Source organism: Cuculus canorus, chromosome 19 (genome assembly GCF_017976375.1).
Source record: "Cuculus canorus isolate bCucCan1 chromosome 19, bCucCan1.pri, whole genome shotgun sequence".
NCBI classification, from domain to species: domain Eukaryota; kingdom Metazoa; phylum Chordata; class Aves; order Cuculiformes; family Cuculidae; genus Cuculus; species Cuculus canorus.
This window is the reverse complement of record NC_071419.1, coordinates 8801641-8814327: the sequence shown is the minus strand read 5'-3', so window position 1 is coordinate 8814327 and position 12687 is coordinate 8801641. Positions and strand designations below refer to the sequence as shown.

The window sequence follows — 12687 nt, the reverse complement described above, 5'->3', positions numbered from 1 at the left end:
CCATGATGCCCTCTCCAGCGGTGAAAGCCCAAGTGGTGATTAGACAGCGTCAGGAAGAAACACCAAGAAGGCAGCAAAGATGGACTTAATATGAATCTTTAATGCACAGAACAAGCTGCCGGAGCCTTACGAACGAAGGCTGCGCACGGAGCCCGTCCGTCAACTCGGAGTGGTACAAAAGCCCAGCTTGCCTGCAGCGTCCTCGCACCTGCCTGGCATCCCCCTCCGGGACCTTCACGTGGTGTTGCCAGCTGCCTGGCATCACCAGCCACCCATGCCACCATCTCCTGGCATCCTTGGCCGCCACGGCACCGCGGCCCTTTGCCCCACAGCTCCTGCCCGGCAGCAGGGCAGGCAGGGCGGGGGTCACCCTGTGCCCAGCAGCTCCCCCCTGCCTGGCCTTGGCCTCGAGCGGGTATCTCCTCCTCTCAGGGTTTTGGAGCATGTAGTCCAGGAAATTCAGTAAGAAAAGATTAAAAAGGAGAGACTTTTATGCTGAGTCAAATTAAGTAATTTCTTCTTTTTTTTTTTTTTTCCTCTTGAAAAATTAAAAAAAAAAAAAAAGGAAAAGAAATTAAAGTCCAACTTGCTGATTTCTTGTTTCTCTGTTGTCTGCGTGAGAAAGTCCTGTTTGGCCTCGCTGTCCCCTTCCACCCCCTCTGAACATCACCCGACCCCGAACCCCACCAGCCACTCAGCACATCACGAGTCCTCGACTCCTTGGAGTCCCTTTGCCTCCCACAGCTCCAGGCCCGCACCTTCCCTCACCGCCCCTTGGACTCCCCATACGTGTTGCGCAGCATGGAAACCATCTTCTCCTCACACGTGACTTTGGTGTCCTTTAGGATGCTGTACCAGACCATGCCAGGCGGCCGGACTTCTTCGCTGCGGCAGAACAAGTAGGGCATGGTCTCGGTGTGGCTCTGGATGTAGGCACTGCGGAGCAGTGTCGAGCAGTGACTGCTGACCTTCTCCAGCCTCCTCAGGATCAAATGTGCTTTCCTGGAGGGGGCAAACAGAGATAGAGACAGAGCAGGGTGGACAATACAAAGAGGAGACCAGGCGCCAGGACTTCTAGGTTCCACCACTAGCTCTGTCTTGTGACAAGAACAAACAAGACCCATTGCCTCGGACATTGTCTTTCCTGTTTTAAACGGAAAGAAGCTCTGTTTTGCCCCGGAGTTCTGGGTATATCTACTATTTCACAGCACCAGGTCAACAGGGCTGGAGGAACCTCGTGTCTGATCCACTAGAGCTGCTTATATGCCCTGGGGATGCTGTCTGCCCCCAGCTAGATGGTCACCACCACCACCACGTGCTCCTGGCAGGCTCCACCGCATGTGCTGGCCCCCATGCACCCTGGTGAGACCCCCAGTACCTTACTGCTCCTGGTTTATGAGTCCAGCCCTCCCTTCCCTGTTTTCCCAACTCTCCAGGAGGCAAATGGCCCAAAAGGACCGAGAGGAATAAAAGCACAACACATTAAGACAAAACAAAATAAACCCGTAAGAAACCAAGAATCCCCTCGTGGGAGTCTGCAAAGTGCTAAATCAAACAAAGGGAGGGGAAGAGGGTTTATTTCAGTGGTCTGAAAGTCTCAAGATCACAGATTATTTCCTCTCCCTCTGGTGCCACAGGAAAGCTCTGGATTTGGGGCTAGGGGATTTCACAGTTCCTTCAGGAATGTAAATTCCCGATAATGATATGTCAGGGGCAGCGCTGTCAGTCAGCGAGGCATAAACATGGGGATTATTTGATTAGGAAAGCTGAGTGGTGTTGCTGCCCGGGCTGGGAGCTCCCAGCCAGGAGAGTGCCGGGAGCCTGGTGTGACCGCGCAGCCGCAGGCAGCCGGGGACGCGCTGACAGAGTCACCCGGAGCAGAGGGCACAGATGGTGGCAGGAGGCAAGAGGGCATCCCAGCAACCCCGGCTGGCTACAGGGCTCTCCCTCCAGAGTGGGAAGACCGGATGAAAGGCTGTAGAAAACCACTGCTCCTCCAGGGCTGCGTGCGGAGAACCTCCCTGCTCCTCCCCGGGGGATGATGGGCTCAGGGTCAGCTTTGCAGTGGAGGGGAAGGGCAAAGGGAGCTGGTCCTTCTTGGGCAACACTACATGGTATCCATGATTCAATTTAATCTATAAAGACAAGCCTGAATAAGCAATCTGAGCCTCATTACACACATATATAATAATGATGTTGTGGGCTAAGCTGTGCCTGCCTCTGACAGTGTATCTCTACTCATGCTACTCTCCATAGCAGCGACCTGACCTTCTACAGCATCTGGTGCTCCCACTGCACGTCAAGACCTGACACACTGCCAAGAACAGGTCCTTTGTTGCTGGACGCCTGCCTCTAAGAAGTTATGAAATGCTACAATGGCATTAGATGCTTTTGGTAAAGCCTGATTGATTAAAGCTAAGGCTCAGCAGCAAATCAAAGTCTGTAGTGACTGTCACTGCAGATAACAAGCTTCAGCAAATCACAAGTCAGTGGTGCTGGAAAGGACCAAAAGCCATCACCTATGCCATTTCCTTGCTGGGATCAACCTGCCCTGATGAATGTGTGTCTAACCTGTCCTTAGAGGCAAGAGTTAGAAACCCTTCCAGCGCTTACCCACCCTAACGCTGAGAAATTGTTTATTAACATCAGCACTTTTTCTTCAGGGAAGGCTGAGCAAGCACAGGGCTCATGGTCAGGTCACAGGACAGACTTTTGCGTGAGCTGACAGTGCTTGGGAGGAGAGCATTGAGCCAGAATGCCCTCCTCAAAAGGAATAACTATCATTTCTCTAAGGTCATAGCTCCATGGTCACTCCTATTTGTCACAAATCACCTCTGCTGCCAAACGGGGGTATTGTCCCTTCCCCAGACCATCCCTGCCCATTTGCTTGTGCCGGCGCAGGTGTACATGAGGCCAACATGAGGATGTTGTCCATTCAAAGACCAATCAAGCAACCTATGGAGCTTTCTCAAGATTTTTTTCCCACTCTAGCTCACCATAATGCCTTTCCTAACCACAGCAAGAGGGGAGGGACAATGAGAGGCCACAATCAGCTCTTGAGGCAAATCCCAGCAGTGAGTACACAACTTGGCCCTAACTTAGACATGGAGTGGACTCCCAAGCACATATCTACACATGCCTGCTGGCCAAGCTCTTCTCTTCCTCTCCTCCCTCCTCACTGCTTCACCTTTCTCCTCCTCTCTATAGCTTTCTTCACCCACCTCTCACTTTTCCTCTGCACAATGTATTTATTCTTTTGCCTTCATTTCCCTTGGCCTTCTCTACCTTCCCATTTTCATTACTTGCTCCATCATTCTTGCATGATCTTCTGGATTTTGTTAAATAGCACCATGTTGTCCCTGTTTCCTGGTACTCACTGAGGTTTCTTACTCAAGCAAACATTCCTATGTGTGACGAGCAGCTCGAGGTGCCAGAAGTCCAAGAGTCAACCCATCCAGACCTGCTGATGTCCTCTGCGCTGTGCTCCTCGTGGAGCTGGTCTAAACACACCATCTGCATCGATCCCCAGGAAAGTATTGATGTTTAAGGGTGGAATGCAGCACATGATGGGTTGGCCCTATGAGGATGCTGAAAGCACGTGGTCAAGGAGGAGACCAGGGAGATAAGGAGAGAGAGAATCAGGCCCCTCACTTTCAGTATCTGGTGCCAAAGCCCCCATTTTGATGAGTTTCACCGCCTTGAGTCATTTATTTTAGTAGGGTAATGAAGTCATGTGTAAATGTTAGATTTAGCTTTCGGCTGTCAGCTGTTCCCTCTTAAAAAAAAAATGAGAAAGAGACAGAGCAGGCGAGGGAGGGGTGAGAGAGACACAGAGAGAGAGGCTTTCTGGTGAAGGCTGGGTAATAAATTACAGGAGCAGTTCTTGGGCTGCCAATTTAACAGCATAAATCAAGCCCTGGGTATTACCCAAGTGCTCCCTGCAGAGGGCTGTCGGGTCAGAACGACCACCTTTTCAAATACTGGAAACGAAATCTTCCTAAATACTGACCAACCTTATCCCTGCCAGAAATGGTAATTTATTGCCTTATTAAAGGGCAGGAACTGGGAGAGGACAGCAGGGGAACAAGCAAGGGGAGGACCCACTCTCACTGCTGCCTGTAGCCAGACCCCTTCCTTCTCACCCCACAGCCCAGACTGGGGGTGCTCCCATGTTAGTGTGAGCCAGCGATGCTCTCCCACCCACCCTGTGCCCTCCGCAGAGGCTGTTGTTTTAAGTTGGCGCCAGCCAGGGACTGATTCTGCTCTCCAGTTCTGTGATGGGTTTAGGACATCAAAGACAGCAGCCATAAATGATGAAGAGGGGAGGGTTAAAAATAGTGATGGTTCTATGTAGCTCCTTCCCTCTGTGGTACCTCGTGGCACGGTGACGGAGAGGAAAGGGGATGGGTGTCAGCTACCAGGGCACTTTCCAAGGGCTCACTCAGGAACCAGTGGCACCAGTGCACGGGAGCACAGTGCAGTGACTGCACAGGGGACAGGTCACCCAAGTCCCTTGTTGCAAGCCCCAGTTCTTCCAGGACGTGCTCAAGAGCAGGAGGCACATTACCTTCTGCTTTCCCAGCCCTGGGTGTGCTCCTGCAAGGACATTTGTCCTCCTACTGCACAGGAGACAGCAATTATTCACCTTAATGGCTGGTGCGGGATGAAAACATACCCAGAGCCATTAAAACGCTGCCCCAGGAGGAAGGTGCTAAAGGAGAATGAACCAGCATGAAGGAGAAAAGAAGAAATGATACCTGGGCAGAGGGAGGGAGGGATGAGCTTCCCAGGAATGGTGCAGGGAGAAGGTGGTGGCCTGGCTCTTATGTTCCCAGATGGGGTGATTTTGTCATAAATTCAGAATTTTCCACTCTACTGAGAACTGACCTGGGTCTGTCAGACCCTGGTCTGAGAGGACAATGAGTCCGGGACTCGATGGCCTCTTATCACAGCCTCTCATCAGTACATTGCATTCCTCTCAGTACCAGAAGGCAGCTGCTCTGGAGATGCATTTCATCTCCCGACGCTGTCCCAGCTGACTGCCCGGGTGACTTCTTCAAGCAAAGGAGAAGCCACAAGCCCTGGGCTGATGCCACATCCCGACTCTGTTGTTGTTGGTGTTACAAGCAGGGATATGGAAGGAGGATTGTAACTTGATTACTTTTCCCGCCTCCTTCTGAAAAAGCCAAGCCAGACCAAAAGAATTGTCCCAAAAATATAGTAAGAGAAAATAAGAGAGAAATCTCCCTGTTGCTGTGTCAGGAAACCCTCTTGCTGCTGAGCTCCGAAGATCTGAATGCACAGTAGCGTTAAACCTTCAATGCCTCAGACAGATTCTTCTGTTTTGTTGAAACAAATTAACTCTGTGAGATTCACTTGGTGTCTGTAAGAAGAATGGGGGAGCAGGAAAGAGGTTGTTGTTGCTAAAGCAAGACGAAGCAAGCCAGGTGCCAAGATGCTGCTGACCACAGAGAGTCCTGGTTTAGGGCCACCTATGAGCTAAGTTTTTAATGTCTACTTAATGTAAACCGTCTGGTTGGGACATCTGGCTGTCAGTGTGTCTTCTCGCAAGCAGCTGTTTGCAGTAACCTGTGGCTTTCATGGAAACTGGGCTCATGAGGACTCCAGTGTGATGTATTTATTACACGGAGGCAATCAACTTCCCTCTTGTCGCTCAGTTTTATGAGCGAACATTTACTGTGAAGCTGGGGCTCATCTGATAAACATTTCAAGGTATGAAAATGAACGTCCCCCTGGGAAGTACAGTCCGTCAATTAAGATCGTGTTACGAGATGGCCTCCCTTGGCAAAGCCTCACTCACCTCCCGCTACATCAATGCCTTTGTTTCTGTCCAAGCTCCCTGAGAAGCAAGGCTGGATGGCAGAGTGTCGCTCTTGTCCAGAGCCTGGCACCGGCTGCTGCAGCATTTATAGATGCTTCTCCTTGGCTGCCAGTCATATATGTCTCAAGTACAAATCAGGGGCATATGAGCACTGCAAGGAGCTCATCGAGCTCAGCAAGGAAGACAGACAGCAGCCGAATTGACCACTGACTCCAGATGTAGCTTGGTAGAGAATCCGGCGCTATGGGCAATTTAAATGTCACCTTGCAAATCTCATGGCTTGATGCAGGTATCAGGTTAGAGAGCATCCTACGATAAGAGTACTGGACCTTAAGTACCTGATGAAATAAGGATGTTTAAGAAGAGGCTGATGATTCCCAGGGATTTAGAAAGAAAGGAGGAATTGAAAAGGACAAACAGGCCTGCAGTGTCATCAAAGAAGGAGGAAGGCAGTGGGAAGGATGAGAATGGCTCTGTGCCAGAGGCTAATGAACTAGCAAAGAAACTATGACCAAGGTCATCTCTGGAGGAGGACAAGCCCCAGGCCAGCTTGGATTTATATCCAGAAGGGGTGTGTTTACATCCTCCTGTTGTAAGGAGCTGTCACCCTGGTATAATGGACAGATCCTCAGTCACAACCAACAAGCAGATAGGAGCACAAGGGAGAGAAGGAGAACCTTTTCCAGTTATTCAGGGATCCTGTTCCTCCACTTTCCTCTGCTCCAGCTTCTCAGATGTGCCACACATGTCTTCAGCCACAGAAGGGGGTGCCCAAAACCACATCTGGGCTGAGCGGCCCTCTCCTCAACTATCCACAGGGAATGTTGTTTGGGTGTGGAAGAAGTTAGCCCGAATGCAGGGTGACTGACCAGATCTATCCCAGGTGCAGAATTGTCCCACGACAGGGGGATGGTCCTGGAGGTCGCACCATGTTCCTTGACACCAGTGGACTCCATCAAAAAATGCCCAAGAGGGATTCTGCTGTGTCTTATTTCTATTTGATCGATTATTTGAAATGCATGAATACCACAATATAGGGATGGACTCACCCTGGGATCCTCTTAACACCTCTGTGGGCTATTGCTGCCTCTGTATGGCAGCTGTTGATACCAAACGTTTGTCGCTGTACACACCACTTTCAACACATTGGTGTTTATCTATCTGCTGCATTTTTGCTTCATTCCCTCAGTCACCCTTTCCAGCCATCCACCCTGCAATTCATCAGGGCATCTTTGAACCCCAGGGAAGTCGTGGTTTCATCTACCAATGTGCTGTAACCGAAGAGGATCCAAGTTAGTCCTGGCATACACAGAGCCCATTCACTATGTCCCAAGCCTAACTTAACCTCACCTCTAGCTTTTCCGATGCACCCAGCTCCTTATCTGCAGTATCACCAGCCTTGTTCAGGGCAGATATCCCACAAACATTCATCCAAAGACCACCCAGCTGCTAGATGTCCCATAACTATTCAACCAAAGACCAAGCGGGACCTGGTAGTCCTCGGAGATGGCAGGACAGCTCGGTGGACACCAAAAGGGGACTTTGCTACAAGGAGAAGGCAATGAGGCTCACATGGCTAAGCAGAGAGGTGCTTTTGGAGGCAGGGCGGAGGGGGACATCGGGAAGGGACAGGTACCTTGGCCCCAGCTCATCCTCACTGCGCCAGACGAAGTCTCCAAACTTCTCGTAGTGGGAATTGTAGTGGTGCTGGACTCGGAAAAGCATGGAAGCCGAGACCTCCATCAGTGTGTTATAGGCCGTCTGCTGCTCCTTCCCGCTTGTGTAGCCATTGTAGAGGTTGTAGATTTTGTCAGCTATCTCTGGAAAGGATCAGGACGAGATTAATGAGCAGCCAGAAGGTGCTAACACAGGAGGAGGAGGAGCGCAGCCCTTGGCAGGGCTGGCAGGAGAGGCGGGCGTCTGGGATGGCTGCCAGTCCCTTGGGGCTGCCTGCAGCACGGTGTAGCGACCTGGGGAGCATTAGCAATTCCTCAGGTTGATCCCGCAGCGAGTGCCCTTCATGAACAGAGCAGCCCCAGGGACTCCAGCAGTTCTCCATGAAGGAAGAGGAGAAGGAGAGGAGGAGGGCTGCCAGCACAGGCAGACGTAGCCCCATCCTCCCAGGCAGGGCAGGCAAGCTCTTACCTAATTCACCAAAACAAAAGCAATTGCACAGCTATGGTGCTAAAGAGTAGGAAGAACACGACACTGTTGCTAACAAGACGGTATTTGAGCCAGAAATACAGCATATCATCATTGTGGGTATCTACCAGAGCAGCTCAAATGCATTCAACAAGAAGATGCTTTAGAAAAGGATCTCTTTTTGGAAATGAAAAATGCACAAAATCCCATTTCCTTCCTTTTCTTTAGTCTCCCGCTTGCTAACTTTTTTTCCTGGTAATGCTTATCAAGAACATTAAACATAGCATTCATCAAAACTTTCTTTTGTGTGCTTTTCAAAACTGAAAGCAAGCAAGCAAGCAAGCAAACAAGAAACCCGCCTTGCGCTTAGAGGAAGCTTTTTAAATTTGAAAGCAGCCAAGTGCTCTGGGCATAAGAACAAATGGGATTGGTTTCCAAATTGGAAAATGCAAATGTGCAAAAGTGGTCAGGCTTTTATCGGTGTTTCGCTTTCAGAACTAAACCAGCTGCCACCAGCATCCTCTTAAACACTCAGAGCTGACAGTGTCCCACACTGCTGACTGCTCTGGTCCAGCAAGGGCTGCTTCCCTCGCTTTCGCAAGAAGAGACTGCTCTTTTTCCAGGGTATGTGTGTCAAACACACAATATCAGCTCCCACAGCGTGTGCTCGGAAGGATGCCGTGGCACAGGACCACAGGAGCCAGCAGCTTCCCAACCAAGGGGACTTTGCTACAGGACACTCTTGTAATTCATCACCCTCCCCCAGCCTAACCTCCCTGTGCCCACGCGTGAATTTACAGGAGTCTTCACACTGGGAGAGACTGGAGGGGTTTGCGGGAGTGCAGTGTGTACTGGAAAAGCAAAATTAGCAAGAAATGTCTTCTGTCATGGAAAATGAGGGACCTGAACACTTACCTTCTGCCTTGCTGTCATCTACCAGTGGGCACGCTGTGCGCAGGGTGACCGTGCTCAGCTCTGAATGTCTCCCTCGTGTATCTACTGCGTATAGGGTAAATCTGGAAGGCAGGAAAGAAAAGGAAAATAAGGCCTTTATCCCTCAGTCCCACACCACAGAGTTGTTATGGGAACCGGCCTTCAGGAGAGAAAGAAAAGATGTGGTCCAGGCTCCTATCAGTCAGTTTTGGCATCTCAAGGAGACGTGAGATAATCTCAGGCTTCGATCAGGAGAGCACCCAGGGAAAGGAACCGGGGACAGGTCACTGCATCTCCACACAGCATCTCTGGAGTCATGTTTCCTGTCTCCCTGAGCCACACGGACTGCACCCTGCAGCCACCTGACTGCGAAAGGATGCAAACATCTCTGAGGTTGCTTTGCCAGGCACCAATGTAAACACTATAACACTGTGGCATTTGCAAGCAGGGCTCCTCTCTGGCCTTCCTGAGAGTGGAGCAGTAATTCCTGCCATACGCAGGCTCTGTGCTGACAAGCGACAGCTCGTACACATCTTGTGAACAGCCCTTGAGGTCGTTTTCTCCCTCATTTCCTCACCAGGGTGGGGTTGGTAAAGGGTGGGAATGATAATTTCACACTTGAAGCTAATGCAGAGCATCTGACAATAAAACGTGGCTTTTGTGCTTGGAGAAGCATTGAGTAAACAGGCTGTGGCTGCATGGGACGTCCTGAGATGCCGAGCTCAGAGCCCTGATCAGAGTATCAAAGCCTTAAAATGAGAATGCTTCTTCACAGCAGGAGGGACAATCTTCAGTCCACTCTCCCAAAAGGCATTGGTTCATATTCACTCCGAGCCAGGCACTGAAACTCGAGCTGGCTTTGACAAAGTGCAGGAGCTGGCTTGAACCCTTCGGAGGTCAGAGATGCCTTGTGGTGTGGTACCCAGCTCCTGAGAAATAACACAGCCCTGCTCCTTAGCCTAAGGCAAAACCGAGGAGCTCTTGCAAGTGAGTGCAAAGAACATCATAAAAGCAGCTGAAGCTTAAATGGGATTGCGACCCTGAGGTATGTTTATTTAAGGAATGGTCCTAACTCCTTAGCATCCTTAATGAGGACAGAAGCAATACCTCCCTTCTCACCCCCACACACAAGCAGCGCCAGCCCCTCTCTCTCCTCCCTGCTGGCTTTGCACACCCCACATGCGGCTGATAAGAGCTGACGTTTGCACGGTAGCAATTCCCAGCACAGGACACATTCTCTCCGAGTAATTAGCATTAGTTCCTTAACAATACTTGCTGTCTGAAAGGATGCCAGCAGACTGCCAAGGAACTCACTTGTGTGTAGGGACAACTCCCATTTTCACAAAGCTGGGGCACGCAGGGGACGCACACGCTGAGCTCACCCAAAGAGATGCTATTTCATTCCTTGGCATGACATCATTTTCCTTAATTTACTAGGAATGCTGCTCAGAGTGGGAGCATCTCAGGAAGGACATCCACGCTGTGCAACTTCACAAGTACCACACACAGGCTGTTCTCCCGCTATAATTTAGGGACAGCGGCAGAGCAATAGGGTAATATCAAATTCAAGGCAGGAGTCTTTGCATCCCATCCTGAAGATGCTATCACCCCATAGAATCATAGAATCATAGAATCACCAGGTTGGAAAGGACCCACTGGATCATCGAGTCCAACCATTCCTAACACTCCCTAAACCATGTCCCTAAGCACTTCATCCACCCGTTCCTTAAACACCTCCAGGGAAGGGGACTCGACCACCTGTTTCATCTCCTCCGTTCAGTTGATGAGGAATTCAAGTGAGTAAGAATTCTCCTGCTGTGAGCAGGGAAGCTACATCTTGTCCAGTTCTTGTCCATAAGAAGGATATGGAACTGCTGAAATGGGTCCAGAGGAGAGCTACAAAGATGATCTGAGGGCTGGAGCACCTCTGCTATGAGGACACACTGAGAGAGTTGTGGCTGTTCAGCCTGGAAAAGAGAAGCCTTCATGGAGACCTTAGAGCAACCTTCCAGTACCTGAAGGGGCTACAGAAAAGCTGGGGAGGGACTTTTTACAAGGGCATGAAGTGATAGGACCGGGTGGAATGGCTTTAAATTGGAGGGGAGAAGGTTTAGACTAGACATTAGGAAGAAATTCTTCACTGTGACAGTGGTGAGACACCGGCAGAGGTTGCCCAGGGAAGCTGTGGCTGCCCCATAACTGGAGGTGTTCAAGGCCAGGTTGGATGGGCTTTGGGCAGCCTGATCCAGTGGGAGGTGTCCCTGCCCATGGAACTGGATGGAACTTGATGATCTTTAAGCTCCCTTCCAACCCAAACCATTCTATGATTCTATCTCTCCGCAGCACAAATCCCCTCTCTCCAAGTCCAGAAAGCAACAGGGGCACTCAGTGTTGGGTGGGGGCACCTCAACCCCAGTGTGAGGAGGAACCCTTCAGCAGGAGAGCTGGTGAGAGACTCAAAGAATCTTGCTGCCCATCCAGGTGCTCAGCAGCAAGCAAGCTCTTCTTGTTCATCAGTGTAAGCACAAGAAGCAGTAAGAAAGCTTAACGAACAGGTTAGTGCTGTGAGCGGATCTCCGCCCCCATCCTGGGTCACTTGCTCAGCCACCGTGGCTGTGGTGGTGTGTTTTCTTTTTCCAACGGGAGAGCACAGCTAATGTGTAACCTCTGCTCTGCCCACAGCTCAGTCAGTACAGCTCCATTAGCTCAGAGGCAATCGGTGCCAGAGCACTTTCCTTGAAAACCAGCAGACTTCTATCAAAACACAATTGTAATATTCAGCAATTAGTGCCCACACCACCTATTCCATCGCCAGTGGGGTCAGGAGGAAGCATCTCTGCTTGGCAGGGTGTTAAAGCACATCCACCCCTTTAGGTGATGTTAAAGACCTGCGTCAGCCCTTTGACTTCACTTTTCCCTACAGAAACAAAGTCACTCAGCCGCCAAGAGCAAAACCATCTGTTCTGGTCAGGCCTGGGTTAAAAAATGCATCAACAACAAGCCCTTCATTTCATCAGTTTTTCAGCTGATATACAAAAATACCCCTCAAAATGCAAATGGAAAAACATCAGAATCAAAGTCATTTTGATCTGGTCAAAAAGTGTTCCTTGATGAAAAAAATAATTGCTTTCCCTTACCTGAAACTGGTCTTCTTTGAAAAAACACAGAGGAAAGCTTTTTGTTTCTATTTACTCTGAATGAGACATTTTGGCATCAGCACCAATAAATCTGGTGGAAGTCGGTGGCCCCGGCAGCATGTGGCCCACCTCTCTAGCTCCTTCCAGTGAGTGATCTCAGAGGGTTTTAATGTTAATTATGGTCCAAAAGATCACCTTGAAGCATAGCAGTATTAATAGCTCTGGTTTATCGATGGTAAACAGAGACATATGGGAAGCATCGTGCCCCGGAGAGGCTCAGCGACCTGAACAGTTTGGAAACTCAGGAGAGGATGATGGTTTCCAATCTTGTTCTCAAACCACTTGACCACCCAGCCTCTCCACGGCAAAACACTTTTATGGCCAGTTAATGGCTCTGAGCAGAGTGCTGGGGTTTATTCTTTTTCTTTTATTCCTGGAAACAGACAATTAAGAGAAGAGAGTGCAAAGATCTGTGGCTCAGTGTAAAACCGGCATTAACAGGCGGACCTTGCTTGCTGCATCTCAGAGAAACCGCTGGCAGACACAGGTGAGAGCTGCCAGCAGGGATGGAAACCAAAAGGGCACAAAGAGGGCTGCGGGCAGGATGAGAGGAACCACCACCACACAGGAGGG

The 12687-nt window shown here is 50.2% G+C and overlaps 1 protein-coding gene across 2 annotated transcripts in view; it reads right to left on the bottom strand.

Annotated features, from left to right (window-relative positions):
- Positions 1 to 540: 540 nt before the first annotated feature.
- ASTN2 (astrotactin 2) overlaps positions 541 to 12687 on the bottom strand; it is a 347344-nt gene continuing 335197 nt past the window's right edge. For both annotated transcript variants that reach the window (XM_054084080.1, XM_054084081.1), the window contains 3 exons: positions 8900 to 9000; positions 7479 to 7662; positions 541 to 1002 (listed from right to left, as the gene is read on the bottom strand). In XM_054084080.1, the coding sequence (XP_053940055.1) occupies positions 765 to 1002; positions 7479 to 7662; positions 8900 to 9000 (523 nt within the window). In that variant the 3' untranslated portion in view covers positions 541 to 764. The remainder of the gene's footprint in view (positions 1003 to 7478; positions 7663 to 8899; positions 9001 to 12687) is intronic.